Consider the following 10474-nt stretch of genomic DNA (forward strand, 5'->3'; position numbering starts at 1 on the left):
CATGATTTGTGTTGTGATGAAAATATTTTCTAATAAAAATAGTGGTACACTCATTCACTCGCTGAACATCTAATACTTTCGCGGCGTTCCTAATGTATTTAGATTCTAGAAAATGACGGAAGCGGAGAGCTATAGAGAATCTAGCTACAGAATTTAGTATCTTAAAAACTTTGTAAAATTAAAAATATATTTTTGGGTACTGCAAGATTACCAACGTACTTTTTTGGTACTTGGTGGCCACGCTGCCACCATATATCAATCACCATAAAATTGTAACAATTTATGGCTCCTGCAAGATTATAAGCATGCTTGGCATGGCTACCATAAAGCTGCGTTTCCACCGGATATGCGTTGCGACTTGCGAGGAATGTGTTTTTGAGAACCAATAGAATCGCTGCGCTGAGCGAGGTCAGGCTAATGAAGCGATTATATTGATTCTCAAAAAACGCATTCCTAGCAACGCAGATCCAGTGGAAACGCATCCTAAAGGTTAACTTTCTAAGGAACAAAAGGCACACTATCAGATATAGGAAACCTGACATTTTATAGCGACAGAAAGTCCTGACTATAGTCAGTATTTCTATTCTTTCGCATTTCAACGGTAGTCAAGCTAAACAGCAGTTCCATTTATTCCAGTGTCTTTTTATCAGATTTTTCCACAGCTACCTAATTTATTTTTCTACCTTTTCCGCAACAATTATAATAATTTATAGTCTGTTACAAAGGTAAGCCAGCTGCTAGTCAGTAAAAATATTTGCTACATTAAATTGGTCGTAACATCAAACATGTATCCTTTTCGCGTCATTGACTTTTCCTGCAAAGTGATAAACGCATATAAGGGATATCGGAAAATACTGAAAAGGTTACACAAACCACTTATTTTATACTACTTTAGTAAATAAAATACCTGAGATAACGGCTTTGCTTTGTTGTTTAATAATAGTTCAACCCGTCAAGCCCCATAAGGACACCGGTGACCGCGACAACAATAGATTTCCAAGAATCTCCGATCGAAGGATTAATATGTTAGTCGACCTCTGTGGCTCAGTGAGCCTCAGTGGATGAGCGCGTTGTTAGCTCAAGCCGGGGGTTCGAATTCCGAAATTTATTTTTTTAATAATATTTATTATTATTAGTATTATTATTATCATAATATTATTATAATAATAAAAATCTTAAATATATTATGTTAGTATAAAAGTATTAATTTATATATTTCCGTTGTCTGGTACCTGTCACACAAATCCTTTAGGTACTTAGCACGGGGCGAGAGTCCAGACATTGTGAAATGAAAATCCATCCATCATCCCATGGATGGATTTTTATTTCATGGCATGGCCATCCCCCACAGAATATAAAAAGAAGTTTTATACAGCCATTAGCCCTCCGTTGCGCCAAAATTAGTTTTCGCCTCAAGCCCGTCCCGTTCGATTTTTTCGCAACAAAAAATATCGTAAATCGTAATATTTTGTCGTTTCGTCTCTCAAACTCATTTCAAAATTATTTGTATATTACTATTAGATACCTCTTCATGCCCAAACCACTGAACCGATTTTGCTGTTTAGTATGGAAATTCTTTGAGTCCCGGGAAATGACAATTTATATGTAGGATTAACGATACTGTGTTTCGCCGAGTGAGTGAGTTTACCGGAGGCCCAATCCCCTAACCCCTACCCTATTCCCTTCCCTACCCTCAACTATTCTCTTCCCTTCCCTTCCCTACCCTCCCCATTACCCTATTCCCTCTTAAAAGGACGGCAACGCACTTGCAGCTCTTCTGATGCTGCGAGTGTCCATGGGCGACGGAAGTTGCTTTCCATCAGGTGGCCCGTTTGCTCGTTTGCCCCCTTATTTCATAACAAAAAAAAAAATATCTCGGACAAACGTTTCTCCATACTCAAGAGTATGACTACTTATACCAAATGTCAGCGGTTCAGCGGTTTGGGCGGTAGGTAACAGAAAATAAACATGTAGACTATCGCATAAATTATAATATTAGTTTGTTGCAATGCTTTCGCAAGAACTGGTTTGCACCAAATATAATAGCAGATAGCTCCCAAATGCGTTTAGTTAGTCAGCCGTAAAGCGGTCAAAACAACGAAATGAATGGCGAACGATAATTTCAGTGAGTGTTTATCGAATGCTCGATTCAAACAGATCTTATTATAGAAGTACTGATACGAAATCTTGATACACGATTTTAGAACTAGCAACCCAATAAATCGAAGCGGACGTATGAAATGAATGAACTTTTTACACTGAGGACTGAGTATTTTTATTAGAGGGAAAATAAATTGAATGCAAAATATTTTGTTCAAACTGGAATATAACTAGGGGGTCAAAAACTATCTACAATAATTATGTTTAAGGCTACTGCAATGATAAGAAATGTTTTTAAAAAATAATATTATTTATTATAGCATTATTTTTATCGTCGTCGTTTCCATGTAACATAATTTTGGTTAAGTAATGTTATGAATATAATAGTAAAATAGTTATTTCAATATTTTAAATAGACACATTATTTTAATTATAATATATACCTACCTATTACATTATCTAAATTCTAGTTAAAAATAATTAAGAGTATGAAAAGTAACGAACCCTTATTCCAATTAATAAAGGAAAATGTTAAATTCCAAAAAAATATAATATTATGTGTTTTTACATACGTCTTTAATAAGTGGTGGTAACTAAATCTGCATTGTCTAAATGCTGCACATATTATATAATAATAATTGACAAAAATTAAGTAAGTAATTTTTTCTCTATCATGTTTAAAAAAGTTTGGCATTAGTATTACAAAATTTCATTTTATTGTGCTTCAACAAGCAGAAATTTTTTAAAGTTCTCTATAAAATATATCTAAAATAATATAATAAATATAATTTCGTCTGCGTGATTCGGTAGTGTTTCAAAAAAACAACAATTATAAATTATTATAGAAAAGATGAAAGTTATAAAAATTGTGTTTGTAACGAAAACATTAATATGCGGCTCAATTATTAATATCCTAAAATCTATTTCTTTCGTTAAGTATATCAAACTTTCGTTTAATTTTTTTTTAAGTTTTTAATACTCATCGCATGTTCATAGAAAAATTAATGTTTCTAATTTCTAAATAAATTTTCAATGTCACTTTCAAAGAAGAAATTATCTAGCTACAATCCTATAACTTCTAAATTCATAAAGCATCAATTCCATAATTCCAATCAACACTATTAACAAGGGAACCACTGTCTCTATTCAAGGCCCTATATCATTTGTGCCCTAGCAGATCATTTAACAGATCCTGGTTACTCATATTAGCATCACCTAGAATACTCGTTCTAGATTCAACTCTTGAATTTCTTCTGCCCGATATAGACCGTTTCCTAGGTATAGGCGCTTCGACAGTTTGACTGAGAACGTTAAAATTATTGTTGAGTTCTTGCAAAGCTTCCTCTGACATGTCTCCTTTGCCGTTAACGAGATCATTGAATTTATCAACTGCTTGTAGTTGTTCCACAAGCTTTTCGCTAACTTGCTGCGTATGACTGAACTGTTTCATATGCACGTCTATTACTTTAGCACTTTTCTCGATATCGTGCATTATATCTTTGCAGTACTTATCGATAGGTTTAGATGACGCTTTTCTTTCGATCATACTGTTTTCTCGTTTCATAACAGATTTTTCCTCGCTTGTACAGAATCCATTACCGAAGACAGTAACGTCTGTAAATCCATCGAAGGACAACGCTGAATTTCTTCGAACTCTAGATTTAGGACGCTCTATTATTGGTTCTTCATCGACTTGCTCTTCAATAGTTTCTTCAGTGGATTGTCGTCTGATCGCACTCGATTTCCGTGATCCTGGCTGACTAACTTCCTCGTTGTTCTTTATTTTACTCATCAAATCTGCTTTCATGGCTTCCATTCTCTTCTGCATATCTTCGGGAGAAGAATTTCTTAGGCGCATTTCGTCGTCAACGATACTCAGATCAGCCATCCCATCCTGAATGGTTTTAGCTAGTTCTATGATATCTTCGGAATCTTTGACTGGTTTTCGAGCTGGTTTCGGAGTAGCTCTAGAGCTGCTAGAAGTTCTGCTAGTGACGTATCGAGATCTCGGTTCAGTTGACGAGCTAGTATCATCATTTGATAAGGCACTGCTAAGACTACGCGAGTTTTCGCACAGTTTTGCCAGCACATTTTGGTCAACCTGTGAAGGTTAAAAAAATAGAAAAATTAACTAAACGAAAATGTTGTCAAAGCAACAAAATATGAACGCAAAATAAAGCTGGCTTCACTTAAAATTTTTATTTATTAAAGCTTTTTTTAACTCTCGTATAAACTGTATTAATACAACTTCTAAATGTTAGTAATTACATACACTGTTCTTTTCATCAGACGCTCGCATCGAAGCATTCTCTTTGGGACCCTTACTGACTGGCCTAGGTATGCTCATCAGTGACGCTACTTTGGTTGGCGATTTGGACCCTCTACTTGCAGCTGTGCTTAGCATTCTCTCTTTCATCTGTAAGAAAAATGGTTCTTTTAAAATAAATAATATCTCTTAAGACATAAGGATTAACCGAAAACTTTTTTAATATTATGTTTTGTATTATGTTAATCAGTTACTGTTTGTAATTTAATACTTATTTTAATTTTCAGTTGAATTTAACAAAATTACAACTACACAATTCAGCTCTTACTGTTACAAAATCTAAATTACTTATTACTTTGCCTCGGCTTAGTAAAATCACTTACTTCGATGATAGACGAAAGTTTATCAGCATTGTTGATAGCAATATCCAAATCATGTCTTGTGTCTTTGTGTTTATTGATTTCAGCTTGTAGTTGATGTCTGAAGTTCTTAGCTTCGAGCGCTATACGACGTTGTAGGAGATTGATAGTTTCACTCTGTTGTTGCACTTTAGCCGTCAGCTCTGCTACTTGAACTTGAAGCTTCTCGCGTTCGTAGAGGTTTCTGCAAATGAAAGTATTTTCTATATAAGAAATATTAAGATCAATAACGATTCACAGATATTGAAACTCATGAAGGTTTTTGTGAGGTTCTCTAGTTTAAAATTTACCACGGGCCTTTTGTAAGAGGAAATGTAGCTTTAACTGCAATATTTCTCACACTTGCACGTTTTACGTATTATAGTTTTCTTATTTTCTCTCAACTGTACTCAATTAAATGAACAGCTTGTCTCTATCTACTGCAACCACAGGTCTTCCTTTTAACTTTTGCGTCACTTCTATGTTATTCTTCAATTTTTTTTCTCTCCGCTAGATTATTAAAGTAAGTACTTACTTATCCTTACTCAACTCCTGTAAGTGCTGGTGCTCGTCTCTCAACTGCTGCAGCTGTAGATCTCTCTCCTTCAACTTCTGCGCCACCTCTTTATACTGCGCTTTCAACTGCTTGTATCTCGTCTGCTGCACTCTTATCTCCTCGTTGTGAGAGTTCAATATTTGGGGTAGTTCCGCGTTTGAGTTCTCGTATCTGAAGGTTTAATATCCCTGTTTATTCTCTGTTCAAGTATTTTTGATTAAGACTACAGTAATTGTACTTTAACAACGCCTACAAAGGTGCACGTTTTCTGCGCGTTTTTTGCTGTAGCGTATGGGAAAACGCGCATGTCCAAACGCGCCTACGGCCTAGGGACTACTGGCCTCAATCTCTGTCATTCTCTTTCACGAAGAACCAAATAGGTGACATGATATTTATTCAATAAATACAAACAAAACTGACAGAAGTCACACAAGTCAGTGAATAAAGCATTAAATAACCGACTTTACCTTTGTAAAGCCATCTCCTGCTTCTTCTGCATCGCCCGAAGCACACGGTTTTCATTGCTGAGCTCCTGCAAATGTAAGAACAGATAATATTAAAAATCTGAAAACATTATACAATGGAAATAAAGCTGAACGCACATTAATAGTTAGCACCGTACGCGTCGAACGCACCGCATAGTACACAAAATGCGGCGTAGGTACGGTGCAGACGAATGTGCGTGGTTTCACAATATCATTTCATACGACTTGTAAAATGCAGCAAGTTAAATCGGCGCGTGCGTGCTGATAGATGTGCGATCACCTTTATGCTACTTTATGACTCCTTTCTAGACGTGATTCGTTTCAAGCCTGCCTATCTACAGCTTTGGTTATTAGTCATTACCTACTGTTACGTACGTTATTCAACGTCGGTCTTCCGAAAGACTATAGTATCCGCTATAAAACTAAGTGATAATACTTTAGAGTCTCTTGTATTATAGAGTTGACTGTGAAAGTAGCAGCGCTGAAAGAGCAATTTATTTGGCATTTGTAGATATGGGCAGGCTCCATGAGTTTTCCTACACGAAAGTTAAGTGAGCTCTATATAGAGAAACCATTATACACACCATTTTACACCCTGTACAGTACATTCTCACTAAAGGAGTGAGCACACTGAGACGGGCCGTGCCGGGGCTCAGCGTGCCGGGGCTCATCGCAAAAATCCGCCTCCATACAATTTGTATAGAAGCGGAAATCCGCTGCGCCCCGACACAGTGTGCGACACGCGCATCCGCTTCCATACAAATTGTATGGAGGCGGATTTTTGCGATGAGCCCCGGCACGCTGAGCCCCGGCGCGGGCCGTCTCAGTGGGCTCACTCCTTATAGAGTAGGTACCCACCTGCAGATGATAATGCGCATCAGCGAGCTGGTTCTGCAGCGCCTTCACCCTGTGCGTCTTGGCGGACAGCACCCGCTGCGACACGTGGCGGTCGCGCGACATGTCGCGCTTGCGCTTCGTGAGAAGGCTCAGCCGGGAACCGCCGCTGTAGACGCTCTCCAGGGAGCTCCTGTGGGATAAGAAGTCGGATTGGTTGAAACACCAATTCCCTTAGGGCCTGATAACACCTACCAAGTAGAGTGGCGAGTACATCCATGTTAGGTAAACATGTCGAGTGCTCAGCCGAGACCTCTGTCCCGCCCACTGACTTATTTTACTGTTCTCAGGTCTCGCCGCTCTGCAAGTATGTAAGTATGTATTTTTTGTAACAACCTAAAATGCTGTCCATCTTGCTGCGGCAAATTATCGTCCTTCCATAGTATGTACTTACAAGTGCAATAGATTTGGTTTTTGACTAGCAAAGTCCGAAAGACTACCAGTTCCCATTGTGCCACAAAATACCTACATGCAATTCTCTTGATCCGTATTCTACCTACTTTCAATTCTACCACAATTGACAGAACGACACTGTAGTGATTCTACTATCAAGTATCATTACAAAGTACAAACTACCTTTGCAACAAAATATCGTGAAACTTTATTTTAGGTACATAAGTACATATTTTCCTCTATGGGTACATACCGCTGATCCTTGCGTTTTTCTTCAGGCACCAAACTTAGCACTGACATTCCGATAATACTAAAAGGAATCCATTGTAAAGTTGAACAATGAAATAAACAATCGCTTCAATAATATTGATGGTGTTTGCTTGACGTTGCCATGGCAACCGACAAATGTCATTAATACACTTTTTATCGTCAAGGGTTGATAACGAAACCAGCCAATGTCCAATATTATAATATCATGATAATATTCATAATATTATTTACTATAGTGGTCGAGGGAATATAATGCAAAAATCGGAACAGAGGGCGCTACTACCACATACATGTTGCATACGTCATACAGTCAGAACATTAACACTAAACGTTGGCAAACGTCGAAGAAAACTTTTGTTTAGTGTTTGCTGGTGCTGCCGTCTAGGGTGAAAACATTATATTATACCTATCCTTAATCAAATATGACATATCCAGTATCCTTCATAATAATAATATTTTATCTTATCCAGGTCCATTCATAAAAAGTCAAAACTAGCGCCATCTAGTGTCGCTGGGGCGTGTTTGATATAATAAATGAAAACACATGAAAATATAAAAACTTGAGAGCAGTCAAGGGACACCCGAATGGAACGAAGTTAATATTTCTTATGTTAAAAACTTGTATACATAATATGCTCAAAAAATATTAAAACTAAAACACCATTTATTGACGCCCAGGAATACTAACAACGCGTCGCTGTTTATTTAAAAAAACGCCATCTAGTCGACACACAGGAATACTTACTATCAACGCCCTCTGCACCTCTAACATGCAGGTATTAATAAAAGTGTCGAGGTCAAATCAAGGTCAAATATCGTTCTGTCTAGCCTTCAGATTGACGCCGAACGCGCGATAAGGAACTTCGTTCCAATATTATTTCAATATTATGTCGTTTAAAATAAAACACAGCAATATAAAAAATATATTATTTACTTACAACGCACTGTACAGAATATTCAATAAACTCAACATCATAGTAACATTCCATAATTTTTTTTTTTTTAATATAATTTTTACTATTTCGAACATTTTGCATCAGCTGGTGGCATCATAGACTAACCTCCCAAGTAATAAAAATATTTACGAAGCTAATACTATTCAACACTGACCTCTATCGGCACAAAAAATAGCTGTCATTTTGTACGGCATAGACTGGACAGGCTATGCCGTACAAAATGACAGCAATTTTTTGTGCCGATTTGAAGCGCCGCGGTGAGCGCACTGTGAACTAATTACATAGAAAATTACAACCGCCATTTGCAAACTAGTAGTTCCAAGTACACTCACTACTGCTTTCACGTAGCAATCAGCGCCAATACGGCGAATCTGACGTTTTACATGTTTGTAAAACGTTAGATTCACGTTTGTAAAACGTCAGATTCGCCTTTGTAAAAAGTCAATTCACCTTTGTAAAACGTCAGATTCACCTTCGCCCAACGTCAGATTCACCTTTGTAAAAAGTCAATTCACCTTTGTAAAACCTTTGATTCACCTTCGCACAACGTCAGATTCACGTTTGTAAAACGTCAGTTCTATGGAACGTGAAGTGTCGCGTCGTGTTGTTGCCGCATAGTGTCGCGAAAGCGGTCTCACCGGGGGTTAATTTTCTTGGTTACATAATACACTTGCGTGCAAAAAAATCGACCCACCCCGCGCATTTCTATTCAAGTCGCTTTAACTTAAAAAGTTATAGTTATTTATTATTTCTTTTTATTAATAATGCGAGTTAATATGATAGGGAATGTGTACGTTTACTCTACATTTTCATTTCCAACATGCTTGACTACAAACGACACAAATCACTAAGCACCCCCATCACTCAGTTTTTTAATCGTTAATTGAACGGTTTTGTTCTGTATGAAAAATCGGTCAAATCTTATTGTTTTTGTTTTGTCTCGATTTTTATTGATTTATTGTTCATTTAACTTCATTTTAAACGTAATTTCTTTGTGGCGAAATGGATATTACTCCAAATAAAGCCTCTCAAGCAAGGGCTTTGCTAAGAGCTGAATTTAGACGAATTGTGGCTAGAAGTCTTAATTTAAGTCGAACTTCGGTTACAAGACTATACCGAAGTATTCTAGAGACTCTAAACTTTGCCATGCGACCATGTTCAGGAAGACATTGGGCTACATTTGAACGTGATGACCGTTTTAAGGTGTCAACGTCCTTGCGGAATCGACATCTCATTTCAGTTCAAGTGCAACGACGGCCAAGAGAAGTCGGATGAGTTACAGTAATTGAGTAGACTGTACGACGAAGACTTGCAGGCAGCTGTTTGACTTCACAAAAACTCGCTAACGGTCCAAAATTAGCCCCAGCACACAGTCAAGCGCTGCTTAGTTTCGCACGTTCTCGTGTTGATTTTTCATTTGAGCAATGGCGGGTCGTGCTCTTTTCTGATGAAAGCTAAATCAGTCTTTATGGTAACGATGGTCGCAGAAAAGCATACCGTTGATAAGGAGAATGATTTGCGCAGGCGTGCATTGACGAAAGGCTTCCATTTGGTAGGTGTTCGGGGACTGTATGGGGCGAGATTTCTTTTGATGCATAAACCAATCTTGAGTTCGTAACCGGGCCACGCCTTGGCACTTTGAGTACCTATCGATACATTCAGGGCGTACTAGGACAACATGCGGTGCCATGTGCTGGTTTTGTTGATGAAGGTTTCATATTGATGTAGAACAATGCTCGACCGCACGTTGCTGCGAATGTTCGTCAATATCTCTCCGACGTCGAACTCAAAAGGAGGGTCAGGGCCCGGACTCTTGCCGCAGATACCCTTCAGGACCTCCAGGTGGCTGTACAAGAAGATCGGCATGGTATCGCTCAGGAGTTCATCATAACTTTGATAAGGTCAAGGAAAACCCGGATGGAAACCTAAATTAGGGTAATGGGTGGCACTATGAGCTATTGAAATCAATTTGTTAGTGTTTTTTACAAGAAAGATGTCATTAATCGCCTACTGAAATGTTATGCCAAACTGACCGGTTTTTGTTTTAAGGCTGTAGAATTAGTAAACAATTTACAATTACAATAACTATAGCAATGATTAAATCCTTATTGTACTACCTTTAAAACGATTCCAACATTTATTTAATACTAATTATA

The 10474-nt window shown here is 37.7% G+C and overlaps 1 protein-coding gene across 1 annotated transcript; it reads right to left on the reverse strand.

Moving 5' to 3' along the window:
- Nucleotides 1–3129: 3129 nt before the first annotated feature.
- LOC121731357 (lebercilin) lies at nt 3130–7459 on the reverse strand. Its single transcript, XM_042120760.1, has 7 exons — nt 7346–7459; nt 6664–6832; nt 5788–5852; nt 5300–5491; nt 4750–4969; nt 4373–4516; nt 3130–4201 (listed from the first exon to the last, which is right to left on the reverse strand). Exons 1-7 carry the CDS (start codon nt 7390–7392, stop codon nt 3260–3262), a joined length of 1779 nt encoding a protein of 592 aa, XP_041976694.1. The 5' UTR covers nt 7393–7459; the 3' UTR covers nt 3130–3259.
- Between the last annotated feature and the right edge of the window lie 3015 nt (nt 7460–10474).

The sequence above is a fragment of the Aricia agestis genome, chromosome 10 (assembly GCF_905147365.1).
Source record: "Aricia agestis chromosome 10, ilAriAges1.1, whole genome shotgun sequence".
NCBI lineage: Eukaryota > Metazoa > Arthropoda > Insecta > Lepidoptera > Lycaenidae > Aricia > Aricia agestis.

Bases quoted from the DNA above. Each gene is read 5' to 3' on its own strand.
- LOC121731357 (XM_042120760.1), bottom strand. From the start codon at position 7,392: ATGTCAGTGCTAAGTTTGGTGCCTGAAGAAAAACGCAAGGATCAGCG. The intron at 5,853-6,663 runs GTGGGTACCTAC...TTACATTTGCAG, and splicing joins ATGCGCATTATCATCTGCAG to GAGCTCAGCAATGAAAACCG. The intron at 4,970-5,299 runs GTAAGTACTTAC...TTTCATTTGCAG, and splicing joins CAGGAGTTGAGTAAGGATAA to AAACCTCTACGAACGCGAGA.